Raw genomic sequence first — 27,544 nt, 5'->3', positions numbered from 1 at the left:
TTCAGGATACAACTTTGCAGTTACTCGAAGACATAGATAAGAGTAGTAGTGCAGAAGAAAAGTCTCCAGAATCAGAAACTACATCTAGTGTACCAGAGCGAGGTAATGGTGTTTGTAATGTAGGTAATGTACAAGCAGTCCATGGTCCCAAGTTGTCTGAAATCATTTCAGGTTCATCATATAACTCTGTAGATAATGCTAATCCTGTTGAAAGTAAGAGTGATAGAGATTGGGAACAAACTGTTCATTTAGACAACAGTGATAAGGTTATACATAAAGAAAAACTGAAAGATATTGGAGGAGAGGTGGATAGGGACTGTATACCTGAAAGTGATTATAATAGGGAAGCAGAAACAGAAGATTTAGAAAACCGGACAGATTTTAGTTCTTCAGAAGGAGAGTACACTGATGCCAGTGATAGACAGTTCTCCCCCAAAAATTCAGTTAGCAGTAGTGATAGCGTTAGTTATGACTGTGAGAAGTCAGTTAATACAGTTAGCTTGGACAGTGATACTGAAAAAAATGTATCAGCTGGCTTAAGCCAGAAAATTTCAGAAGTGGGTAGAGCTCCCTCTCCTCAGACAATCCAAAGCGTGGCCCTAAGGACCCCCGTCATCGATATGCAGAGCACAGAAGTTGGGACAGAACCCAATGAAAAATCGGATAGTTCAAGAGACTCGTCCTTGGATAGGGTAAGTGATGGTGCATCATTAGAAGAACAACAGTGTACTTAGCATTTTTGAGTTATTGGTGTTTTGTCATTAACATTTTTGGGTGGTGCTTTCTTTACTTGATGTGCATGTGGGTGTGGTAGGCTAGATGGAATGCTTCATGTTCAAAGGGAATGCTACTTGTAAGGTCCTTTTAACATAAAACAGTCTGGTTGCCCCCAATTAAATATCAACGTCTGCATTATAATACTTTGAAGAATAAAATAGAAATGAAAAACTCTGGTGCATAGGTAAATTTTCATGGTTGTCAAAATCTATGGATTATTTAGTTTCTGGACTATTTAGTCAAAAACGTGGGTTAGTTCTTCTTAGTATGATATAACTTCTAGGAGCATATTCCAAGATTCTTTTAGGATTTTTGAGGTTAGGATATTGTGTGGTTCTAAAGAACTTTCTTGTGAAAAGCTAGAACAAGGAATCCAATATGGTATAAAATACCAAAGAAATACTGTTTTCCTTGCTCTATGGCCAGTGTACCAATGTGCAAAGTGCAGACTCATACACTGTAAGGGAGAACCACAGTTTCAGGGTCTTTTGAACTCTTCAGAAAATTTCCAGTGGTGAAATTAGTCTGGCAACCGATGGCACGTCATCACGGAGAACCAATGCTAATTCTGAGGACAATACTACTTGGGCAATTGCTCCTAGCCACCATCTTTCTTTTTGTCACTGATAGTGAAACATTGTTTTTAAGTACAATTTTTTGAAATTTTATACATCGCATTTCAAGTTAAGTACAATTAATTAACTTCTGATTTGGCTATCTACTATTCATAGTGACAGTGATAATGTATGTGTGTTTTATATTTATTTGCTTCCGATCAATTGTTTTGATAATGTTAATACTGTGCTTTTTCATGACAGCATGGGAAGTGTTTAATTTTTGAATTTTATCACCTCTTCACTTCATATGAAATATTTATATTGCTTTCATTTACAGTAATTGTTAGCCTAGCCTGTCTTGATCTTTATGGGTAAGATTATGGGCAGATGTAGTTCATAGTTGTTTAAGCTTACTGGTGTATGATGCTATTACATATCCAACTCTCATAACAGTTTGAGAGTATTTAGGTTTTAGAGTAATTTGTCTCTATACCTTTTTTGAGTTTTAACTCTGTTTTATATCGGGGATGATTACGATCTCATTCTCCTTTTAGTATAAGAGTCAGATCTGTAGAATTGATACCATAACTGGGTGAGTTCACCTCCCAGAGTCTGAGAATGTTTAGTACACTCCGTCAACAACTTTCATGACCTTGTCTCAAAACTCAGGAATGTTTAATTCTCTGACACCTCGGCCTACACAGAGACTGAGAACCTTTTCCATTGGCCAAAAATAAGTTCTCCATCTGGAACACTGAATCCCTGTGAACAGAGAACCAACTTTAAACCTAGTAGCATTAGGGATGGGGTCAGTAGAAATTGGCCCCTCACCCCTCCAATGCCTAGACATCGAGATTACTGCCTGCCCCTGCCTCTGACTCGAGAATGATCCAGTCTCAGGATAGTTTACCCCAGGCAAACTCAGGAAATGGTCTCTCAAACAATTTCGAACCCCACAAGCAGCTAGATGATCTGTTCCATAAAGCAGTGCAACTTTCTGATAGAACAATAGCTGGGACAGATTGCTCCCATCCCATGTTGGGTTGAAGGCTCTATCTGTTCCGGAAGAGGGTTGTCGTGGATTCCATTTCTATACGATCATATCATATGTCAGAAGATCCTTTGCATTCTCAGGATAAGCATCGCTAGGGTATCCCCCCTCGAGCATATGATTTAGATGGACCTGCCCCAACCTTGATGTTCAACATACTGCTTGATTACATTGCCTCTGAGCTGCGTTGTTAGTGAGCATTTTGCATGTCCTGATGTAATTCATTGAAGAGCCCCATCTCCCGCAGTGAAGAGCAATTAAATAAGAATCTATATATACCCTCAAGGGATGAGTTGCTAGGGACCCTCCCTCGAGCATGTGATATGCACACCCTGATGCAAGGCATTCAGGCAAACCGTTGCCTTTGGGGAAAAGAAACAAAATAAAAACCTATATACCCTCAGGGGAAGCATTGCAAGACCACGCTTTATTAAAATCCTCAGCTGGTGGATAGTAAGAAACACAACGTTGGATAATTATCTTGAAAAGGCACAATTAAGTTTGTGGACATCTTTCATTGGGTGCCGTGGTACTAGGACTATGAGGAAATGACTGGCAGCCTCACGGGAAGCAGGCCAGTGTTCCAGCCACAAGATTCTTTACTCCCATTCTTCGGGCTAGGAATACCATGGAAAAAAAATAATCCCCTTTACACGAAGTCTGCCCTGAGATTTTTCACCCCAAAGCAAGTAGGTGTTTCAATCTATTTAGTATTTATTGTCATACTAAATTGCTCTCTTGTTCATGTAACACTTGAGGTTCATATTACTTCACCCCTGGCAAAGATTACCTTTAGGGAACTGAATGATCAGCCTAGCCTCGTATGAGCTGGCTACAATATTCCCTAGTGGTTCTCCTTAATCTTTTAATATTGTTACTAGTAACTAGATCAAAGAAGTCTTTATCTCTTAAGAATCTGAAGTTTAGCCTTACCTCTTTTCAAGCAGGCTAAACTATCCTATATGATTCTTGGTTGATCTCATGCTATTTCTTATAGTAATTAGATCTTCCAGAGAGGAAGGGTATACCTCTTAACTTTACAGAGACTTCTTCCCTCCTAAGGAAGACTCCCCATTAAATGATTCGGAAGTTTGTATCCAGGTAGGAATAAACTACAAATTCGATATAGTTGGTATTTTTATTAGCTATACAAACCTTGTGGATGATATCAGTGAGAGGTAGATGGAGATAGTTTGAGCAAGGTCTTCGCACTCCCGAAGAGAGATTAGCTCACCAAACTTTCAACTGGGCTCCACAAGGCACTATAAGAGTTGAAAGACCCAGGCTTACATGGCTGAGGATTATGAAACATGAAGTAGGACACGATGAATGGAGAAGTATTGGTTTAAAAGCTCAAGATAGATACGACTGGCGAAATCTAACAGTCTTTATGCGTCGATAGGCGTAGGAGGAGATGATGGTGATGAAACAAACCTGAGTCATTTACCAAAGGCACCACAATTCTTTGACCACATGAGTGTTGTGAAGTGATGCAGTGAGCAACCTCCTGCTTGTTCCTTGTGCATGCACTGTTTACCAAGCATGAAGCATGATGCAACCAACTAAAATTTTGGTTGAACTAGTCGTAGAATACATGATCAGTAGTAACCTCCATTAAATGATTCGGGTTTTTATAGCTAGGAAAAAATAAAAATTTGATAAAATTGTAGTTTTCAACATACATGTGACATATTTGATGTGTTGTAAGAGGTCTCAAGACAATAACAGTCTGACTGGAAAACCTAGATGGCCTTCCTTGGCTATAGGTCTCCTTGCCAGATAAACCCAGACTTCCTGGCTCCTTCTCTGGTCCACTTCTTAGAAGAAGCTTAAGCCATCAACAGTCTTGTCATACATTGGGAAAACCTCTCAAGTGAGTTTTTAACATGGCTTTCGACTTGGACAGGTGTCATAACATTACTGTCCTTTGCTTTACAGCAGCCATCTTTACAAACCCATTCAGTGTGCTGATCACCTGAGAGTGCTTAAATTATTGGCCGAAATAGGTAATTCTCTTTTTTTCTGACTGTTACCCCAGAAGGCTATATTTCTGATAGTCTTAGCCTCGGGAGCAAGAGTCTGTGAACTTGCACCATTGTGTAGCGAAAAGGAGTTCCTCGCCATCACTTGGCTGTCTCCAGATTCTGACTCCATGTCTACTATTTTTGTCCAAAAAGAAAATCTTCAAAGAGGGGACCCTCTTTATATATACAGCTTTTTCTTTTGGAGATAGTAATCTCCGTCCTGTCTACTTTACAATCATATCTGATGAAATCCACACCTTCAGAAGGCAATTGATTTCAAAATACTCAGACCAACAAGTCCCTTTCTAAAGTGGTTATTAGTGTTCTAATGATTCCCTCATGAAAACAGCTTATCCTCTCTCCATTCCTAAAACTCTCAATGTGAGAAAAATTGCTTCCCCATTGGCATTTTTCGGTAATACGTTAGTACCTCTGTATAAGAGTTTAATCCAATTTGGGGCCAAGCTCGTAACTCAAAATGCATGTAAACTAAATTAATTCTTCCCATAAGAAATAAAGGGAATTGATTCTGCATTCCACATATCCATAAATACACATATACACTCATTTTTTAAAGGTTTGTAATGTTATATAAAAGACCAAATTAAAACCTCTAACTTAAGAAATAAATGCAAATTAATAATTCATAGGAGAATAGAAAGAATTGACAAATTAACTTGCACTTTACCCTGGAGGAAAGTTAGGAAGAATAGTCTTCTCCCTCCATAACTTAAGGTAAAATATTGCGAGTTCTCTCTTGAATGGTATTCATTATTGCAAACTGAATCACTTAACTTATTTTGTATGGACTCTTGGTTGTGTGTTTTTTACACTTCATCCTACTTTTAATTTTGACAAGGAACTTTTCTAGAGATGGCTGTTTTTGCATTTTCTTTAAAATGGTGTGAAAATGGAGAAAAAATCACATGAACATGACGTGAACACTGCATATATGTTGCCTGGGCACTGCTTAACTGATTTTGACTTGTTCACAAAAATAACACATACAGAGGAAAAATTTTGCTCAGACTGATACAATGCTCATACAGTCATACCTCTCCACGAAAGAATCAGCTTACGAAATTTTCACGCTGAGAAACGAGATACGAATATTTTTATGACTCGCATTGTGAAAAATGTTTCATCTTGAGAAAAGAGATTTGCCAGCCAGGCCAAGAATAAAATAGTCACCCATTAAAAAAAGTAGAAGAAAATGGGTTTACACTATTGAAAATGTAGCTGTAGCCTGTAGTAGGGGTAACTATAATAGTACAGTACATATGGTACTGTATATATTGTATATGTACAATACAGTATTGTACTGTATGTATTGTATTATTTTCCACTAATTATTAAATTATGTTCTAATAACTACTTAATTCACAGGTATTAACAGTTAGTTTAGATATATTGAATGGTTCAAATGTATTTGGCGGTACAGTATATCATTATGGTTATATTGTAACTTTATTATAAGATTTAATGAGGTGTTTTGTAGGGTTTGGAACGAATTAGGCGATATACATGTAAAATGTGACTCGAGGAAAAAATCACGTTATGAAAGCTACTCAAGAACGAACGAATTTTGTGTTGTGAGGCATTACTGTATACTGAATTGAAATTTCATGCTTGTATATCAAAATGCACGTATTCAGAGTTACTACTGGATTACTGGATGCAATATCTAGACATTCAGGTCTTTGCTAGTTGGTCTGGGCATAGGGTGCGTGTAAGACACAATTTAAAGAAAATCCAAAGATACAACATGAGTGTGTGGTGCTTGGCTCTTTCGTAACACCTACGAGGAGAAATCGGGTAGAAGTGCCCCCCAACTAGATCCATTAGCAGAGGTACAATGTTGGGCATCTGTCAAACTCAGTCATGCAGACAACGCAATAAGGATGGCGTCATCATTTAAAGATCGCTTTATCTTAATTTTTTTAAAAAATAATTGACTATTTGTTCTTTCTATGACCTTAGGTAACATTGCCCTTGCTATAAAGTTCCAAGTACATTGTGAAAACACAATGTACATACGAACTGCAAGTAAACTAACATGTGCATTATAACTTCTATGCGTCTTTGGAATCTCTGGCTGCTGTTCTCGTTGGACGTAGATTTCGTTCACTACCCTCTACCAATGCCTTTCATTTCTGCCAGACATATGAAATTTCAAAACATAAGTGAAAAAATCGCTATATATATGCAAAAATAAACACACAAAGACAATTCTGTCAAACTCAGTCATGCAAACAACGCAGTAAGGATGAAGTCGTCATTTAAAGACTGCTATATCTTCCTTATTTGTAAAAATAATTGGCTGAAACTTCTGGAGAGCATGTATGATATGCTTATGCATACATAGAAGCAATAAAACGATTTTTGATATCTGAAAGTTGGTATGTCAAAACACCATGGCGGTCGGTCCCCGTAATGTCATCATCACTATGCAATATATTTCCATCTCTATCCCTGATGACTACCAGGTGCCCCAAATCCTGTCTTTGCCTTTTCCTCAAGTTTTGGAAATGCAAGGGGATTCACGTAGACATGGGGAAGCAGTGTGTGTGCCGATAGCAAGGCTGCTTATGGTTTTGTCAAATTGTTTACAGAACTTATTAACAAAGATATGTACATTTCACAACAAATCTTTAACTGTGATGAAACAGGACTTTTTTGGGAAAAAATACCCTGCAGAACTTATATCACCTAAGAGGAGCAGAAACTACCAGTACATAAGCCAATGAAAGACCCCCTGACCTTGGCATTATGTGCGAATGCAAGCGGCAATTGCAAGATTAAACCCCTGCTCGTGTACCATTCCGAGAATCACTGTTTTCAAGGTGTATAAAATTATAAAAGAGAAGCTACAGATGCTGTGGAGAGCAAACCCAAATGCTTAGGTAACTTGTCAATTTTTTTGTGGAAGGGGTTAACCTTGTGTATCGCGCTGCCATAAAGTATTCAGAGGATCATAATCTGCCTCCTCCTTGATAATGTTCCTGCTCCTCCCCTGAACTTGAGAATGATATGCTTAATGAATTTAATTTTATCAAGGTCCTGTATTTCCCTCCCCAAACACCACCTTTATCCTCCAGCTCATGTACCAACAAGTTTTCTCTAACTTGTAAAAGTTGTATACAAAGCATCTGTTCAAGCGTTGTTTTGATGTCACTGAGAACACTACTCTCACTCTTTGCAAATTCTGGAAAGAATATTGTGCAGTAATATCGTAACCTGTCTTAATATCATAGAGTTAGCAGGGCAGGATATGACTTACAGGACTTTGAACTCGTCTTGGAGAAAGTTGTGGGCGAAATGCGTCGTCGCGGAACGAGATTTTAAAGGGTTCAAATCAGAGCCTGAATTAGATGGGGCAGCAAGTTAATGAGGGTAATGTAAATGAGCTCATCCAGGAGCATGAAGAAGAGCTGGCAATAGATGAATTAGAGGAGCTACAGGGGCTACAACAAACTGAATTTCACCAGCAATTGAGTGAAGAGGTTATGACGTCACAGGAAATTAGGGAAATGTTGGGCTATTATCAGAAACTCTGACTTTATTGAAAAGAAACACTCCAAAAAAGCCCACACTGGGGGAGTAATTGCCAAATTCAATGGTGTATGGCTTATGCATTTTCGTAGGATGTTAAAGAGTAGGTAGAAGCAAATCTGTTTGAATAGATTTGTAAGAGGGAAGCTGGTGAACCTGATGGCAAATGTGTAGAAACCATATAAGAAAAAAAAATAGTCATCAGAAAAATTACATTCATAGTGTTAATCATTTTGTGATTTTCATATGTAATTCAATAAATTGCGTAGTTACACGTGTCTTGTAATTGCATAATTCATTAATGCTGCCTAAAATACAAAAATATAAAAGTAAGAATAAATTAGTGTTCACAGTAAAATTAAAATTCATTGTTAAATTCTTAAGTTTTATAAGTGTAGTGTACGGCAAACGTACGTGCTTGGGCTACCAGTCTCTCTCCTCTTCCTCCTATCATAGCGTTTGTCTCCTATCGTCAGTCGTCAGTCTCCAAGCTAAGTGCTATATTAAAACAATATTTATTTATTCATAATTTATGTTTTATTAATTGTTTACATAGTTTTTCCAGATTTTCAGGGTACTATATATTCCAAATTTTTTTTGGGGTGGAATGTATTACTAGGTTTTTATGAATAGTACTTACCTGGCAGTTATATATATATACTGTAGCTAAGTCTGACTTCCGGGAGAATTTATTCGAAAATTGCGGCAACCACCTTGTGGTGGTTGTGTGGTTAGGTGGTTAACAACCCTTACAGGGTGGTACCTGGAATCATTCCCATTTTCTGTTCTTCAGATTATCTCTGCCGGTCGGATCGACAACATCGTTGGTCCGCCATTAAGAGTTTTTTTAATCCCTTTCCCTACATCGCTCTTTTGGACTTCGTTTGGTGAAGTACACTGTGTTGGGATTTGGCAATCGTGTTTTATTATTTTTTGTATTTTTTGCTTTGTTTATCATGAGTGAAAAACTTTATATTCGTGTATGTGCAAGTAATGTATGGAAGGTGAGGTTACCGAAAGTGTCGGTTGACCCTCACACAGTTTGTTTGGGTTGCAGGGGGTTTGAATGTGCACTAAATAATAGGTGCAAGGAATGCGAGGGTTTAAATGAAGATGATTGGTTAGCTATGAAGCGCTATGTGCACAAACTTGAACTCGATAGAGTTATGAGAGCTAAATCAAAGTCAAAGTCTGCTAGTGAAGCTAGCTTAGATTTATCTATTGACCCTTTAATTGTTACCTTTTTGAAAGTTGTTCCTTCCCCGAATGTAGTAACTCCTGCCCCTTCTACAGGATCTACGCCTACGGATGTCCCTCGGTATGCCAGGATGGCTGCTGAGTTGGAGGCCATTAAAGCACAAATTGCAGCCTTTAAAGGTAAGAGTGAAAGTGATTTTAGTGCTTGTGAAAGTGCAGTGGAGGTAGTGGCTGATCGAATCTGTCATAACCCTAGGTCTAGACCTCTACCAAGCTCCCAGGACCAAGGGAGAAGGTACATCGAAAGTCGAAAGGGGGTGAGAGGTGCTTATCCTCAGTCAGTCGTCTCTTCAGACAGTCCTGTTGCGACCTCTCAGGCTGTTCTTGACCGACGTAGAAAAGGCGTGTCGGATACGTTAGTGTCTTCACCTGATCCTTCTCCCAGACGCAAGTGGCGATACGAATCAAGACCGACAAAGAGAAGGTGGGACCAGGATGTGCAGTCTCGCTCTCTCTCTCCCGATTTGAGTAGCCGAGAACCTGACCCTTCGGAGGACGACTTCGTTGTTGTTCCTGTTAAGAGGACGAAACAGAGAGTCCTTAGCCCAGTTACAGTAAACCTGATAAACTTCCTGCTTCTACTGCCAGCGCTCCCAAACAGCTGCCTCCTTCGGAACCGCGAGAACCAGCAGAAGTTGCTAAAGCTTTCATGGCTGTTATGCAGGAACAGCTTTCATCGCTAGTGCAAGCTTTCAGCCGCCCTCCTTCACAGTCCGTCAGCTGTAAGGATGTCTCTTTGTCTGTTAAGAGATCGTCTTCTTAGAGGGAACGAAGTATCACTCCAAAGAAACCTCTGCGCACTTCGTCGGCCGTACGATAATGCACACCCTCTTCATCGGCGCGGCGCCAGGACGATACTGCCTCTCGTGCTCGGTGCCAGGACGATTCCGCTTCTCGCTCGAAGCTCCACGACAATTCTGCCTCGCGTTTTAGGAAGCAAGATGAATACAGCCTGCATTATCAGGACGAATGCAGCCTGCCTTATCAGGAAAATACTGCTTCTCGTCATCAGGACGATACCGCTTCTCGTCATCAGGATGATACCTCTTCTCGCCGACAGGATGATAGCAGCGCTCGGCGCCAGGACGACACCTACGCTCGGCGCCAGTACGCAAACAGCTCTCGGTGCCAGGCTGCTTGCAGCCCACTTCTTCAAGATGTTGACCTTGATCAGGACCTCGATGATATATCAGAAGAGGAAGAAAAACCTAACGATTCTGCTAGTGATTATAAGGTTCTATCTCGCTCTCTTTTAGAACTTTATGGGGAGGAATTTCAACCTTCGGCACCTCGTTCTCCTCAGTCTCAATTCACCAGGAAGGCGGCTACGAAGCATTCGGCCTTCATCAAAATGAAACTTTCAATTTCGGCCAGGAAAGCACTTGCTGAGGTGGGTGATTGGATGAAGGAACGGAGGCAAGAAGTCAAGACCACCTTTTCTTTCCCACCATCTCGGCTCGCTTCCAAGGCCGGTATGTGGTATGAGACAGGGGAACCTTTGGGTCTAGGAGTGCCTGCCTCCTCCCAAGGTGACTTCTCTGCTCTTGTGGACTCGGCAAGAAGACAAGCACTGAACTCTGCCATGGTGATGTGGTCCATGTCGGAGCTTGATCACCTCGTCAAGGGAATTTTCAGGGTTTTCGAGGCTTTTAGCTTCCTGGACTGGTCTCTCAGGACTTTGGCCAGGAAGACTGAACTCCTGGAAGGCACGAAGGACCTGACGAGTATCATGTCCTGCATGGACAAAGCTCTAAGGGATGGGGCGAATTAATTGGCTTTCCTTTTCTCAGCAGGGGTCTTAAAGAAGAGGGCCCAATTGTGCTCCTTCACCTCTAGATTGGTGACTGTTGCCCAGAAGTCGGAGCTGCTTTACGCCCCTCTGTAACACCATCTCTTTCCCGAAGCTCTGGTCAGAGATATCTCCCTTTCTCTGGCACAGAAGGCTACTCAGGACCTTTTATCTCGGTCTGCCAGAAAGCCTTTGCCTGTTGCTCCTGCTCCTCTGAAGAAGGAAGAGAAGTTCCAGCAGCCCTTTCGGAGTAGGGCTTCCTCGAGAGCGGATTTCAGGGGGAGAAGACAAGAGTCAGGGCCAAGGACCAGCAGAGGTGCGTTTAGGCCCCGATCCAAAAAATGAGATGGAAGTCCTCCAGACAACAGTAGGGGAAAGACTATCTGGTTTTTTGGCAGTCTTGTAAGAGGAGAGGGGCGGACACCTGGTCCCTCTCGATCATCAAAGAAGGTTACAAGATCCCCTTTTTAAAGAAGCCTCCTCTCTCAGACACTCCCCTAGCCTTAGTGGCTCAGTACGCCGATGCGGGGAAACAAGAGGCTCTTCTGGAGCTAGTCGACCAGATGTTGGTCAAGGGAGCAATAGAGCCAGTCCGGGACCTTTCCTCCCCACGCTTTTACAATCGCCTATTTCTGGTTCCCAAGAACTTGGGTGGATGGAGACCAGTCCTAGATGTCAGCTCTCTGAACGCCTTCGTGGAGAAAACAAAGTTCTCCATGGAGACGACTCAGTCTGTGCTGGCAGCAGTTCGTCCAGGCGACTGGATGGTATCTCTCCGACCTGCAGGACGCTTATTTTCATGTCCCATTCATCTGACTTCAAGGAAATATCTGAGATTTGTGATTCAGGTCAAGTGCTTTCAATTCAGGGCACTTTGCTTCGGTCTCAGCACGGCTCCTCAAGTTTTCACCAGGCTAATGGCGAATGTGGCAGGCTGGTTACATCAGGAGGGGATAAGGGTATCCTTCTATCTGGACGACTGGCTGATCCGATCACAGTCGAAAGAAAAATGTCTGGAGCACCTACAGAAGACGTATACGATGACTCAGGACCTGGGACTCATCATCAACAGCGAGAAGTCTCGGACTGAACCGAATCAGACTATTCTTTACTTGGGGATAGTTCTGAATTCAGTTCTTTTTCGGGCTTCTCCCTCCCAGGAAAGGTAGACCAGGTGCCTAGAGAAAGTCAAAGAATTTATAAAGAAACAGGAATGCTCAGCGAAGGAGTGGATGAGTCTGCTGGGAACTCTATCCTCCCTAGAGCAGTTTGTCTCTTTAGGAAGACTGCACCTAAGCCTCTGCAACACTTCCTTGCTAAGGTATGGAACAGAAAGACCAGGAGGACTCCTTTTCTTTTCCCATTCCGACAGAGATCAAGGATCTTTTGATGTGGTGGCTGGACCCAGCTCTGTTAGAAGAAGGGATCTCCTTGTACAAGAAGAACACCGACCTAGTGTTATTCTCAGACGCGTCGGAGTCAGGCTGGGGAGCAACACAAGGGAACAAGATGGTCTCAGGCATTTGGGAAGGAAGTCAGGTCAGTTGGCATATCAATAGGAAGGAGTTGATGGCCATTTTGTTAGGGCTAAATGCCTTCAAAACCTCGGTTCAGGGAAGACTGTGGAGATCAATTCAGACAACACAACAGCTCTCGCGTACATCAGGTAACAAGGGGGAACTCACTCTCCTTTTGGCGAGCGAGAACAGGACTCGGCTGTTGACGAGGTTTGTTCAAGGGCAGAAAAACATCAGGGCAGACATCCTCAGCAGGAAGGGACAAGTTCTTCCCACAGAGTGGACTCTTAACCCGCATGTCTGTCAGAGCCTCTGGAAGTTGTGGGGCAGACCTGTAATAGACCTTTCTGCCTCCAACTTGAACAAGAGGATCCCCAACTACTGCTCTCTAGTCCCGGACGAGGAAGCGGTAGCATTGGACGCCTTCTTGATGGATTGGACGGGGATGGACATGTATGCATTTCCCCCGTTCAAAATCATCAATCGGGTCGTCAGGAAATTCGCTCTCCTCGATTCGGGACGAATGATCCTAGTGGCTCCATTCTGGCCTGCAAGGGAATGGTTCACCGAAGTGGTGGGCATGCTGATGGACTTCCCAAGAAGACTCCCGGCAAGTCCAGATCTTCTCAGACAGCCCAACTTCGAGAGATATCATCGAAATCCCCTCGCTCTCAATCTGACTGCCTTCAGACTGTCAAGAAGCTTGTTAGATCTCGAGGATTTTCGGCACAAGCAGCGAAAACTATTGCCAGAGCAAGGAGGATCTTGTCACAAAGAGTCTACCAGTCTAAGTGGGAGACCTTTAGAGCTTGGTGTAGGCGGCACAAGGTTTCCTCGACCACTACCTCTCTGAGCCAGATTGCAGACTTTTTTTTTGTACCTCAGGCAGGATGCTAAGCTGGCTGTATCTACCATCAAAGGATACAGGAGTATGCTCTCAACTGTCTTTAGGCATAGAGGCCTAGAGTTGTCTCAAGATAAGGATTTGCAGGACCTCATTAGGTCCTTTGAGATGACGAAACAGGTACAATCAAGACCCCCATCTTGGAACCTGGATGTGGTGTTTTAAGTTTCTGTGCTCCAAGAAATTTGAACTTATCTCGCAAGCCTCTCTTCGAGATGTAACAAAGAAAACCCTCTTCCGTATGACTCTAGCATCTGCCAAAAGGGTCAGCGAGGTCCAGGCAATTGAGAAGCGTGTAGGCTTCAATCAAAATGGAGCGGTTTGTGCCTTAAGGTTCGACTTTCTCGCCAAGAACGAGAACCCTTCGAAACCTAGGCCTAGGACCTTTGAGGTCCCTAACCTCACGAACCTAGTGGGTCAGGAGCAGGAAAGGCTCCTCTGCCCAGTTAGGGCTCTCAAGGCTTCTTTGGCCCACACTAAGAACGTGAGAGGTGCATCCAACTCGTTATGGTGTTCTGTGAAGGATCCTCAAAACCCCTGTCAAAGAATGCTTTGTCCTTTTTCCTGAGGAAAACTATTAGGGAAGCCCACCTCTTATGTGAGGAAGAACACTTCGCCCTGTTGAAAGTACGGGCTCACGAAGTAAGACCCATTGCTACCTCACTGGCATATCAGAAAAATGTCAGTTAGGCAAATCATGAACGCAACGTTCTGGAGGAGCAACTCTGTCTTCGCTTCTCATTACCTCAGAGAGGTGAGAGTAGACTATGACAAGTGTTATACCTTGGGCGCATACGTAGCTGCGGCTTCTGTATTAGGCAAAGGAGTTACTACCCCCACTCAACCTTAGTTTGTATACATGTATGAAGGTTTGTGTTTTTTATGGTTGTCTGGGGACCTTGTCTTGTGGTACGGTTCCCTCAGTCCAGATAGATAGCTTATATCTATTTCTGCAAGGTTAGGTGGTTAGTTTTAGTAAGGTTGCAGGTTTTTATTATATGGGGCGAAGGTAGTTTCTGAAGTCTAGTCAAGTTGTTGGTCTTACCCCTTTGACAGACTCGATTGAGTTGTTTGCAGCATAGCAGGTCTACTCCTGGCTGAACACTCCTAAGGGAAAGCGACTCTAGAGGCAGTTACCTTTGAAGTCAGCTACCTTAGCAGGTAAGGAATCAAGGTTTTTTTCTCCTACAACTCTTTTGTTGTTTCCCCAATGATGTTTACTGTCTGTTTCCCTCCTCCAAATATGTGAATCAGCTATATATATATATATATATATATAAAACTGCCAGGTAAGTACTATTCATAAAAATGGAGTTTTTATGATAAAACAAAGTTTTATGAATACTTACCTGGCAGTTATATATATATTTTAATGCCCACCCACCTCCCCTCAGGAGACAGGTCGGGCTAAGATAATCTGGAGAACAGAAAACGGGAATGATTCCAGGTACCACCCTGTAAGGGTTGTTAACCACCTAACCACACAACCACCACAAGGCGGTTGCAGCGATTTTCGAATAAATTCTGCCGGAAGTCAGAGACTCGGCTATATATATATAAAACTGCCAGGTAAGTATTCATAAAACTTTTTTTTATCATAAAAACTCCATTATATATTATAGTACTTCTTGTATAGATATAGAAAATTGCTTCGACATAAGACTATTTCATCTTACGAGCTTAGTTCCTGAATGAATTAAACTCGTAAGTTGAGGTACTACTGTACTTCAAAGTTATTAAACTGGGGCAAGGAGGGAGCAGAGGAACATAGAAACTTAGGGGAATGGAAAGCCCTAGAATGAGGCCACCATAGAGGGAGCATATTGATTCCCCAACTACTGTATTTGAACTATAGTTGAGGCATCCATTGGAAACGCAAGTTGACTGAACGCAGGAGGGACAGTACCCTGCCTAGTGGAACCTTGAGTTAGCACTGAACAGGCTAAACCCAGGGGAAGCACCAAAAGGCTACTGCTCTGGGGAGACCAAAGCTTGAGTTGGCACTGAACTAGCTAGCTGGCGAAACCTAGGGTAAGCAACCAAACGCTGCTTCCTGAGAGGGAATAAAGTCTCTTCATGGTCTAGATGAACCTCTTCTAGATTGTGGGTCTTACATACCACAATTCCTAACTCCCTAATCTAGTGCTGATGGACAGATGAGACCTCTTGAGTGCCTTACTAGGCAAATATTCTGAGATTCTTGAGATCTTGGTAAAACCTTCACTCACATAGAAGGTAGATAATAGAGCTGGCTCTCAAGTGTGCTGCTAATGGATCCCTACTCTTAATAGAATGAACCCATTCCATATAGATACGGTAATTGACCGGGTCCCAAGCCCTGTCTCAAGAGGTACAACAGGCACTATATAGGATATCAGAAGCAGGAATGGCACCATCTTAGGCTGGTAAAATTACTACATCCAACTTGGTTACACTTGACCTCTAGATGAGCGCATAGGAGTACCCAGGTGGCTTTGTCTCCAGTATCAGTATGGGTTCTCGGTGGTGACGGGCAATCGGTTGTCAGATGTATTTCATCAAAGGTGCTGTGATAGGTTTAATAGAGAACGAATCTGTGGGTCTCCTTTGTACTTGCTATCTGCGCTATGTGTTGATACACTCATCTTTGAGCAGGGAAGACAATATTTCTTTGGTATTTTCTTGTATTATTTGATTACCTGTTTTAACCTTTCACAGGAAAGTTCTTGGAGACGACAAGCACATTAACCTTAAAAACTGGCTTCTTAGGTTTTATCCAAATTTGAAATTTGTTCTGTTAAGAAAATTACTTGAAACTGCTAAATAGGAAATTGGAAGCAATATTTTTGCTTGTTTATCATTAAGGTATCACATTGAGAAGTTATTAATATAATGAGGGATCATATTTTTATTGCCAAGAATATTTGTAGTGTGATACAGATCTTCGCAGAGAGTAGTGATGAGAAAACTGTGATAACACTGGATGTTGGAGAGGATTTTAAGAAAGAGATGCAGTATACAACAAGGAACACAAATGGCTAAAGTTAAGCTATATGAAAGATGTTTTGATATTTGATAACACAAAGACATCAGTAAAGATTAAAGAAGCTGTTAAAATTTTGATTTATAGTAAGTAGAGAGGACTCCCAAGGGACTAACTGCATATAAATACTAATATTCTGTCCTTAACAATGAAGCTCTAGTATATGCAAAGGTTTGCTAGGACAAAAACTTGCTAACATTGCTGATGAAATCTAAATATTACTAGGGGTGATGGAATTCATTATATACAGGTTTATGATAGAATTAGGGAAATAGGAAGAACAATTATGGTAATTTCCTTAGGTATGGTCAAAGTAATCTCTCAAACACTTTTCTATATTATACATATGGAAGGAACACTTTGATAGAGCTGTGAAGACACAAATACCAGAAATTGGAGATTTGTATACTATAACATTGAACTGTAATATCAAATTTGGCTCGTCAAGTTGGCCAAACATTGAACTGTAATATCAAATTTGGCTCGTCAAGTTGGCCAAACATTGAACTGTAATATCAAATTTGGCTCGTCAAGTTGGCCATCTCTTATTTTTATATCTAGAAGGGAAAAAATAAATATTGCTAAAAATATGTAACTAGGTATAATTGTTTTGATTGTGAACTCTTGTCTGGGTATTAATTATGATCATATTTGAGGTTCCTACAGACATTCTTTTAGATAAATTGATAAAAACTAGATTCAGGGTTGGTAATTCATGTGGTAATCATGCGGCAAAGAGTGGCAAGTGTATGGTAAATCTTGTTTGTGTAACATATTCAAATAATAATTAAGTTTAATTTATTTACAGTATATCCTTTACTAAATAATAAAACTCTAGGTTCTGTGTTGATATCTACAGAGTTAAATATGGGTAAAACGGATCTATTTTTGGGTGAGATAGCCATGTCGTCCTGATGGAAGGTTCCTTTAAGTAGCTTCCTAGGGTATATTTGACTACAGTACAGTGATATTCCCAGAGCATTTAACTTAGGGTCTCCAGAATTCTAACTCCTGGCGCGAATATCCTTAAAGTTTCCTTTTAGGATATCGCATAATATCAGGGGGCATATTCTTGACATGCCACATAGCAATCTGCACCCCGCATAGCGTTTACGCTTTGAGGGGGAAAAGTTGCAAAATAAAAGAGGAGCCGTTATAAAGTTACCTTCCTCCGTTACTGTTTGAGTACTTAGATGGCGCCATAATCGTCCGCCATCTTTATTCCTTGTAGCGTTGAGCTAGTACTTATAGATACAGTATTATCGGGAGGGATCTTGCCAAGGCGGGCGGGTCCATCAGGACAACATGGCTATCTCACCCAAAAATAGATTTTTCGCGTCGCTAAAAATCCGTTTTTTGGGCTCGGGCCATGTCGTCCTGATGGAAGTTTACCAGAGCATTAATGTATCCGTGGATTTCCCAGTAGTGCTTTAAACCTCAAGACAATATTTCCTTGGTCATTTAGACCTAAGAGACCTATGACATTACCGTTATATGTCATTTCTTCTAATCATATATAATGTTAGTGCTTCCTGCCCCCTGCAGGGAAGAGTCGACTTAGACTCGGGAAAAAGTCTCGAAGTTGCATATTTCATATGACCAACCTAGCATTCAAAGGTACATACAGGTCTCACTGTATGCCTTTAGCCAAAGTTTGTATTTATAATATGAACACAGGTTCATGTCAGCCACCATAGCATCTGCGGTATAACAGCCCAGCTGTATACCGTAACAGACAAGTTTGCATCTTGTATTGAAACTAGTTACTTCAAGCTAGAAAGGTTTGTTTACATATAGGAACAAAGTTACTACCTTTGCTCAATATAATTATGCAGAATAATAAGGAATGAAAGAATTGCTCACATAACTTTATTAAAATGTTTAGGGCGAAATAAGACGCACAAAACAATTAATCATTTATTGTCAAACAATAAATAAAGATTCAGCATACATTTATAATAGCATAAAAATGCAAGTGAAATATAATTTATTAACATGGATAAAACATAATAAATCAGAAATACTTGTTTTACCTGAAAACAAAATCTTTGCCACTCACATGAAAATTTATTAAATTTTCTAATGTCTTTCTGAGAAGTCTGTCTATTTACACTTGTGTAAAAACCCACAGGGCACTTAGTGTTCAGTCTATGTTTCATCACCTTTGTACACTGGAACAGTCCATAATGTCACCATGATGACATTTTACTTACCATGTTGTACTATAAAGTGCCAACATGTACACCCTTTAGAATTACAGTCCCACATAATTCAATGTTCCTCGCAGCACTTAGGCGACAGGTTTTAGTACACTACCTGCCGCTACCATGAATCGTTTCAATTCTTGCACTTGCTTTGCATAGTGTTTGAAAAACACTCTGGATGACTTCCATCCAGTAAACAAGCGAAGGCTCTCGAAATCCATGAGCTGGAAAAAATTTAGCGAAGAAGCAATTTTCCTAGGATTATGACCTGAGGGTGTACTGTCAGGATCCGCTCTGCGAATGAAGTAGGTGATGTTCGCCCTTAGTTGTTTCAGGGATAAATTTGAGCCCGATGTTTCACCTTTGAAAAGCTGTCCTCCCCTGAAGTCTGAAGCTCTGCGAAGATAGACCTTTAGACTCTCCACTGGACACAGCGAGACATCTTCCTTCAGAGGGCAGATTCTCCAGGGACCCCACCTCTTAGTGGGTAGCTCATTCTTGGCAAGAAACGTTGGGCCGGGAAAGAGGTTTAGCTCTCCAGTTTCAGCAAACTGGATATGGCCTTCTTCCCTAGATAAGGCCACTATCTCACTAACTCTAGCCCCTGAGACTAGAATAAACAAGAATATAACTTTTTGAGTCAAAAATCTTTCAAAGAGCAAGTATCGTTGTCTAAACTTGAGGCAAAATGTAGTACCTTATCCAAAGACCATGAGATGAGCCTTGGGGGTATTGCAGGCCTGAGCCTAGCACAGGCCTTAGGGATTTTGTTAAAAATCTCATTAGACAAGTCTATTTGGAAAGTTATCGTATTGGCTGCTAAACCTTTTTCATGAAGGTGAATAAAGAAAGACAAGCAGAAATCCATCGAGATGTCCTTTGGATTTCTTGCCTTGACAAAGGCCACCCACTTCTTCCAAGATGACTCGTATTGCCTTCTGGTAGATTTTGACTTTATATTCTTCTAAGAAGTCTATGCTATCTTTTGAGATCCCAAACCTTTTCTTCACTGCTAGGGAGAGAAAATCGTGAGATGAAGGTCTTGGGTTTTCTGTAATGAAGCGAAGACAGTCGACTTCTGTACTTATTGAGACAGAACTGGGTCCGGCAGGGGAATTAGCCTCGGCTGTAATTCCAGAATTAAAGGGAACCAGTTGCTCCGGGGCCACTTGGGAGCCACAAGGGCTGATGTTCCTTGAAAAGATCTCAGCTTGTTGAGGACTTCCATCAGCAGGTTGGATGGAGGGAACAGGTAAACCCTGGTCCATTTGTTCCAGTCGAGGGACATGGCATCCACTGCTTCCGCTAGAGGGTCCTCGTACGGGGCCACGTATCGAGGAAGTTTCTTGTTGTCGCTCGTTGCGAAAAGGTTGATCTGCAGTTCCGGGACTTCATGTAAGATGAAGGAGAATGATCTTGCGTCTAGGGACCATTCTGACTCTATCGGAGTTATCCTGGATAGAGCATCCGCTGTCACATTGCGGAACCCTTGAAGGTGAACTGCTGACAGGTGCTATCTCTTCCGCTAAACGGAAGATGGCCAACATCACATGGTTCAGTTGAGGCGATTCCGAGCCTTGACGATTCAGACATCTCATTACCACCTCGCTGTCCAAAATCAGCCTTTTGTGGACTGAAGGGCGAGGGGATAATTTCTTCACCGTGAGAAAGACTGCCATGGCCTCCAAAATGTTGATATGGAAGGTCTTGAATAGAGAGGACCAAGTTCCCTGAACTCTGCGTCGATGAGAGTGACCTCTCCATCCTTCCAATGATGCATCTGTGTGGATGACAACTGAGGGTGGAGGTGGTTGCAGAGGTGTTGACCTCTTGAAGTTTCTGGCCTCTGACCATGGCTTGAGAGGGGATCGTAGCCGACTCGGTAATGGTCTTCTTAGATCTCTTCGAGCGTTTGATGCGTATCTTCTCCAGACTCCTGATGCATCTTTTAGCTGTGCTCTTAGCACTGGGTCTGTCGCTGATGCAAACTGAAGGGAGCCCAGCACTCTTTCCTATTGGAGTCTTGAAATCTTGTCAGATTTTAGAAGTCTCTTGACAGATCCCACTATCTCTCTCCTCTCTCCTGTTCTTTAATGGAATGGAGAGACGATGTGATTGTAAGTCCCAATGTATGCCTAGCCATTGGAATTTTTGAGCTGGAGATAGTCGAGACTTTTTGGTGTTGATCTTGAATCCTAGATGTTCCAGGAACTGGATCACTTTCTTGGATGCTTGCCTGCATTTCGACTCGGATGCTAACCACACCAGCCAATCGTCCAGATAAGATACCACCTGGACACCTTGTAGGCATGGTTGTTGAACGACTGCTTTTGCAAGCTTCGTGAAGATCCTTGGGGCTATGTTTAGTCCGAAGGGCATGGCTCTGAAAGCGTACTTTCTTTTTTGTAGCCTGAATCCTGGGTAGGAGGAGAGTTGGCGATTGGTCGGAATATGCCAATAGGCATCTGCCATGTCTATGGAGACTGTGTATGTCCTTTTGGGCCCGTATGTGTTGAAGGGTCAGCATCTTGAACTTGTCGTTCTCGATAAACTTGTTGAGTGGCCACAAATCCAGAATGACTCAGAGTTTGTCCGAGTCCTTCTTGGGAACACAATACAGCTTTCCTTGGAATTTTATGGACTTTGCCCTCCTTATCACCCGTTTGCTCAAGAGCTCTCGGGTGTATTCTTCCAGAACGGGGGTGGAGTGTTGGAAGAACTGAGGAAATGATGGTAGAGCTGTCTTTCAGCTCCAACCTAGCCCATTCTTGATTATGCTGTGGGCCCAGGGATCGAAGGTCCAACGATCCCGGAAGAGTCAGAGTCTTCCTCCTACCGGAAGCATCTCATTGCTTCTGGTTTCCAGAGGGCTTGCCTCCTTGATCGCGTGCTCCCCTACCGCCTCTGCCTCTCGAGGAACATCTAGAGGAATCTCTACCTGACCCCCTACCTTTAGGGCAAAAGGTAGTGGTCTGCCTCTCATAGGTGGGAGTAAAGGCTGTTGACTGGGTTACCATCTGCTGGGGTACCATCTGCTAGGTGGGTTGGGGCTGTGCCACCATCTGTGGCACCGCGGTCATGGGAAGTTGTTGTTATCTTACTGGGCGAGAAGGCACTCTTGGCCTCTTTGTCTTCCTCTTCGGTTGGGGACCCTCATCTGGGGAAGACTTCCTCTTAGCCGACATGCCCCACTTCTGGAGAAGATTTCTATTCTCCGTGGCGGCCTTGTCGACTGTTTCTTTGACCAAATCATTTGGGAATAGGTCTTTCCCCCAGATATTGGAAGATATCAACTTCCTGGGCTCGTGTTTGACTGCAGCTGAGGCAAACACGAACTCTCTACAAGCCCTTCTTGCCCTAACAAAGCTGTAGAAATCTTTAGTTAGGGTTGCCAAATGTGTTTTGGCCATGACCATGAACATATCCGGGGATCTCTGTTCACTAGCCATTGCCTCCATGGACACCTTGAGGGACATAGAGGCAGCAAGCCTTTCCTTTGTATCTTGTTCCCTGCGTAGGAGAAACTCAAACAACTTGTGAAGGTTTTCGCTGAACTGACGTCCAGCGATATCAGCCTCCAACTTCCCGACTGAGAAGGTAAGTTGAATATCCTTCCAGTTGTTGTTATGTGTTGGCAAGGCTAGGGAAAATGGCCTACACTCCTCCAGTGTAGGGCAAGGGGTCCCAACTTCCATTGCTTTAATCACCGCCTTAAATGATTTTTCTGCAAAGGGAAAAGCCATAGTTTCTGGAGCAAGAAAAGAGGGATGTTTCTTGCTCAGGGCCGGCACCTTGGATTTGGTGAAGCCCCTGTCCTTCAAACTGCTGGCTAACAAAGCCTGAGCCTTCGTATGGTCAAGCACTATGACCTCTTTAGGCTCTGTCTCCTCCTTGGATACGGGTTCCGCCCTTAGACGAACAAAGCAGTCTGGATAGGACTCAAAGCTGGGCCAGAACTCAATGTCCTCGATAAGGACAGCTCCCAGCTTCTCTGAAATAAAGATCTTACCGTTTGTAATCGTCATGTACTTGGCATGCCTCCATGGGTTTATCTCGGAACACAAGGGAAGATCCTTTACGTTGAGTCTCTGTTGAGACCCACGGGTCACTGTTATCTAAAGAATCTCCTTCCTGAATGCAGCTTCCCTTTGTTCGCTCTTCTTCTCGAACATTTTCATCATAGCTTTGATGGCAGACAGGGTGTCGTCCGACCTCTCAAGTTGAGGAGCGGAGGACGTAGAGGGCTCTGGTTCTGGGGCAGGAACCGACGAAACAGAGACTTTAGAAGGTCCTTTTTGGTGTCCTCTGACATCCTCTCATCATCTAGATGGATGTCCTTCATCGCATCCGAGACATCCGTGTCGACGGTTATCTGGATGCAAAGGATCACAGGGTGAGGCTGAGGAATAACAGCATCTGCAGATGCTTTGGGGAATAGAAGGGCTCTCATACGCCACTCACTAGGGAGGTAAGGCCCCGTGGCATTCTTTTGGAAGCCACGAATCCATTTGCGCAGCTTGTCCCGAGCTGCATCCCTTGACTCCGTTGTCTTGGGATTTTCAAAAGCCTCATACACCAGGTCTTTACATACTGTACTGTACATACCTGTGGGTCCCAGTATTTGAGAGGTCCCTTGGTGATGGAGCAGCGGGAGTGTGTCCTACACCCCAGATGGCCACAGAAGTTCCTGCTACGAACGTTGCAGAAGACGCTGTCGCACTTAACATGGTCCTCCTGTAAAGAGAGGAAAGTAAAATGAGTATAACGTAGTCTATCTCACTAGATAAACTAATAAATATTATAATAATATTTTCCATTTTATTTTATTGCATATAGCTTAGGATCGGTAAGCTAGAAATGAAATAGGAAAGACACATACATGTGTTTCCCACCCAGCCAATTGCTGTGACCTCCCTCAATATTATTTCTAGGGTTATCCTCCTTAGGAGGCCCGATGGAAGAGTCTAGCATATAAGAATAGAGTAGTGTAAACAACACCCACTTCCTAAAGGGTTAATAATGAGGGTCAAAATAACTGATCACCTATCAGTATAAAGAAGGGAATTCCTTTCCCAGTCTTATTAGGTCTCAACAATAGACTGTGCTTGGACACACAGAGTATGTTGGAAAATTTAACTACTGTATACTTTTATACCATAGTTTTCTGTCTGCAGTATACTCTATACTACAGATGTACTGACTACTGTATATACATATACCATACCGTTGCTGCCGGCAAGTCTTGCACCTAAGGCGCAATTTAACTGGCACAATATTGATAATGTTTATGACCGGCGGCCCACCGGAATGCCGGTGGCTTGCCGGACACCATCGGGTCACCGGCTGTTGGCACACTATCCCGGCCAGCATTCAATGTGGCAGGGTAGTGGCCGGAATACCAGACTTGGCCGGCTCTCGCCGGTAGAGTCAGATGTGACAGTGAATTAACGGCTGTCAGACCACAAGTCTAGCCTGTATCTTGCCGGCAAGGTTAGTGGCCAGCAGTCGCTAGTTAGATTAGTGGCCAGCAGTCGCCAGTTAGGTTAGCCAATAGAGAGAGAGAAAGCAAGGAGTGAAGGGTGATGTAAGAGCACTGTATCACTAACTTCCTCCGGAATGAGGGTTCTAAGGGAAGGGGAGAGTATAGGGTAATCAGGCTTCCACCCATCCACCTCCGTGCCGGTATCTGCCGGTCGTAGAATGTGGATGGCAGCCCAAGGGGGGACTGAAGAACACTTAAAAGCAAATCGGTCTCTTGCCGGCAGCTAGACCTGCTGATACAGCTATCCTGGAGCTCCATGTCCGATAGGGAAGCTATACAACTAGGCCATAGAGGCAGAAGCCCAAGCCGGCCCTACAGCCTGCCGGCAATCGGCGAGATTGTAGGACAACGACCACAGGGATGTGATGGCTTGGCCATCACTAAAGGACAGAATGGGAAGGGGAAAGGGTCCTGTATAAGGTGTGAGAGGAGCCGGCAGCATGTCGGCCCTACTACACCTAGAAGAAGCTCTGTTTCAATATCGGCGCCATCCTAGGCGGACGGAGAATACATTCCCCAGCCTAGGGTCTGCCAATACAGTAAGAGGGGCCAGCAATCATCTAGCCGCCACCCTTAATCATAGAGAAACAGAGTCCCAATGCTGGCGCCATCCTAGCAGAAAAATAATCGCTATTCTTCAGCCTAGGGTCTGCGAGCACAGGACTAGTCGACTAAACCACAGGGAGAAGGGGATTACATGACCCCTTCAAGTGCAGTCTAGGGAGGCAAGGCCTCCTATGCCAACCAACAAGATCTGACAGGGGAGTACATTCACCCTATTGATCAGTTGCCGGCACACGACAAGTATTCTGAGGTTCTGACCCAAACCCAAAGCTCACCATCAGTAGCTAGGTGAAGGGGCAGAAAAACCCTAGCCTAACCTTGCCAGAGTGACAATTCAAGGCAAAACCAACTAGGATTGTAGCCATAGGCTACACTCAGAGGGAAGGTGGGATTACCCTATATATGAGGGTAACCAGGGAGATTATATGAAAGTATACTAAAGCCACTAGGCTACTAGCCTAGCGACAGTGAGATCGACTACCTATCTCATCGAAGCTCTCTCATATACTATCTTAGAAGAGGAAATTTTATATGCAATCCATATATCTTACATGTATAAATTGCCTATTATCTTCATTTAAATTTAATAGCACTAGGAACACTTATTATATCCTGCAAGAGAGTAAACTATAACGCCCAGGCTAGGAAGCCTAGCGTAAACAAGATCGGCTACCTAATTCGCCGAAACTAATGCGAATACTATCGGCATAATATAATTAATTCCTAGCAATGAAGACTAAATAGCTAATTATTTTTATTTAGGCTATTATACTGGGAAAGTCATTCTGGCTAACTAAATAACTCATGCATTACTCTCCGGTCTAGGCATTAGCTCTGCCAAAAAATTAGTTTAATTCAAATTAATTCTTACTTTACGGCCAGAGCTAAATTTATACGGCATAAGAATCAAATACTCAACTTTCCAGAGGCAGAAGCTGGAGATTGCATAATAAATCCTGGGAAAACCACCGAGCGAAACCGCTACAGAAAAAGGAATAAAGATGGCGGACGATTATGGCGCCATCTGAGTACTTAAACAGTAACGGAGGAAGGGAACTTAATAACGGGTCCTCTTTTATTTTGCCACTTTTCCCCCTCGAAGCTTAAACGCTGTGTGGGGTGCAGATTACTATGTGGCGTATCAAGAATACGTCCCCTGATATTATGCGATATCCTAAAAGGAAACTTTAAGGATATTAGTGCCAGGAGTTAGAATTCTGGAGACCGCAAGTTAAATTCTCTGGGAATATCACTGTAATCAAATATACCCTAGGAAGCTACTTAAAGGAACCTTCCATCAGGACGACATGGCCTGAGCCCAAAAAATATTATTGCTGCAGTATTATCATCAAGCATATTACTGTTCATGTTTCTAATGTATGGGTGCCTTATTAATTTTGGAATTTCATTCAATAAGATTAAGTGCTATTTATTAAGGGTGTGTTTAAAAGACTTAATATTTTTTGAGAAACCTCCTCAAACTAAGATGCATATAAGAGAAAGTTTAATACAATAGAGAAGTGGAGGAAACCTGATAAGGTTATGCAATTAGTTTGTTAAACAGCAGAGGCTAGTGTAAACAGATTTATCGGTAGGCATATAGTAGAGATTACAAAAGAATATGTAAAGTGAAGAAGAAAAGGGGCAAGGATTATGTTACATAGTTTAGGATATCTAACGTATGTTAGCACTGTCAAAATAATCAGTGTGCAAGATGAGCTGGAGTTGAGATAAGTTGCAAGTTAAGGCTAGACTTGTATTCTTAACCATTAACGTGGGACCAATAGCTGCAAGAAAAGAAAATAAAGTAAAAGCAGGAACTTTGATGAAATAGAATGTCCAGTGAGCAACAGTTGTATCATTGATAGCTTCAATATTATCCTTCCACCGAGATGTCTGCTCTTAATATTCAAATGGTTAGAAAGGAAGACAATTTATGTAAAAGTTAAACCATTAATAGTACTCTACATCAACCTGAAAAGATATATAAATCATAAAGTACGCTGTTAAAGATGATGATAAAATTGGTAAATCCATTAATGAAGAAGAAACTATTTATAAATTTTCATGTATCTTACTGTTTGAGGACACTATTCAAGTAAAGTACAATATTATCTATTGGGATGCTGAAACAATGGTTGCATAATTGGTGTACTATATGCAATTTCTGTATTAAAGAATATTTGTGTTTAATATTTTTATCTTTTATTTATGTATTGTACTTACATTTTTTTCAAGTGCATGTATCATAGAATTTATTATGAAATTCCTCCCTCACTTTTCGAACCATTTCAGTATTAGAAGCCAATGTAACAAAGGAACATTATAAGCAACATTAGGAATATTAACCATCCACCTGTTTCTCACTAGGCATTACAGTATTAGGCCTATACAATTGTAATTTTATGATGATTTACTCATACATTTCAAATAGCAAAATGCTGACATTGAAATTAACCTGTTGAGCATTCCTGCCATGATGACCTGCTGCATTTGTACCATCTCACTATTTACCATCAAAGTATTCTTATGAGTTTTCTTTATCTTCAACCATAAATTTCCTATCTCTCTCTCTCTCTCTCTCTCTCTCTCTCTCTCTCTCTCTCTCTCTCTCTCTCTCTCTCTCTCTCTCTCATGAAGAGTCATCATCACTCAGTTTCAGAAAATAAGTTGAGCTGATTTCAGTATCTTTATCACTAGACGATTCAGAACTAGAGCTCTCATCATGCAATGGGTTATCAATATCAGTCTTCTTCTTCTAGTAATTATTCAATTATTCCTGAA

General features: G+C 42.2%; 1 protein-coding gene across 5 annotated transcripts in view; it reads left to right on the top strand.

The window, feature by feature from the left end:
* The window catches only part of LOC137623217 (FK506-binding protein 15-like), a 176,189-nt gene that overhangs the window by 116,317 nt on the left and 32,328 nt on the right, over positions 1-27,544 (top strand). Inside the window, exons 17-18 of one of the 5 annotated variants that reach the window (XM_068353934.1) lie at positions 6-692; positions 16,358-16,469. In XM_068353934.1, the coding sequence (XP_068210035.1) occupies positions 6-692; positions 16,358-16,381 (711 nt within the window). In that variant the 3' untranslated portion in view covers positions 16,382-16,469. Of the gene's footprint in view, positions 1-5; positions 693-16,347; positions 16,470-27,544 lie in introns of those variants that run through there. The other 4 variants (XM_068353932.1, XM_068353933.1, XM_068353935.1 and 1 more) reach the window with 4 other exon arrangements.

Source organism: Palaemon carinicauda, chromosome 30 (assembly GCF_036898095.1).
Source record: "Palaemon carinicauda isolate YSFRI2023 chromosome 30, ASM3689809v2, whole genome shotgun sequence".
NCBI classification, from domain to species: domain Eukaryota; kingdom Metazoa; phylum Arthropoda; class Malacostraca; order Decapoda; family Palaemonidae; genus Palaemon; species Palaemon carinicauda.
Note: the sequence above shows the minus strand (reverse complement) of the source record. Positions and strands in the feature narration are given on the sequence as shown.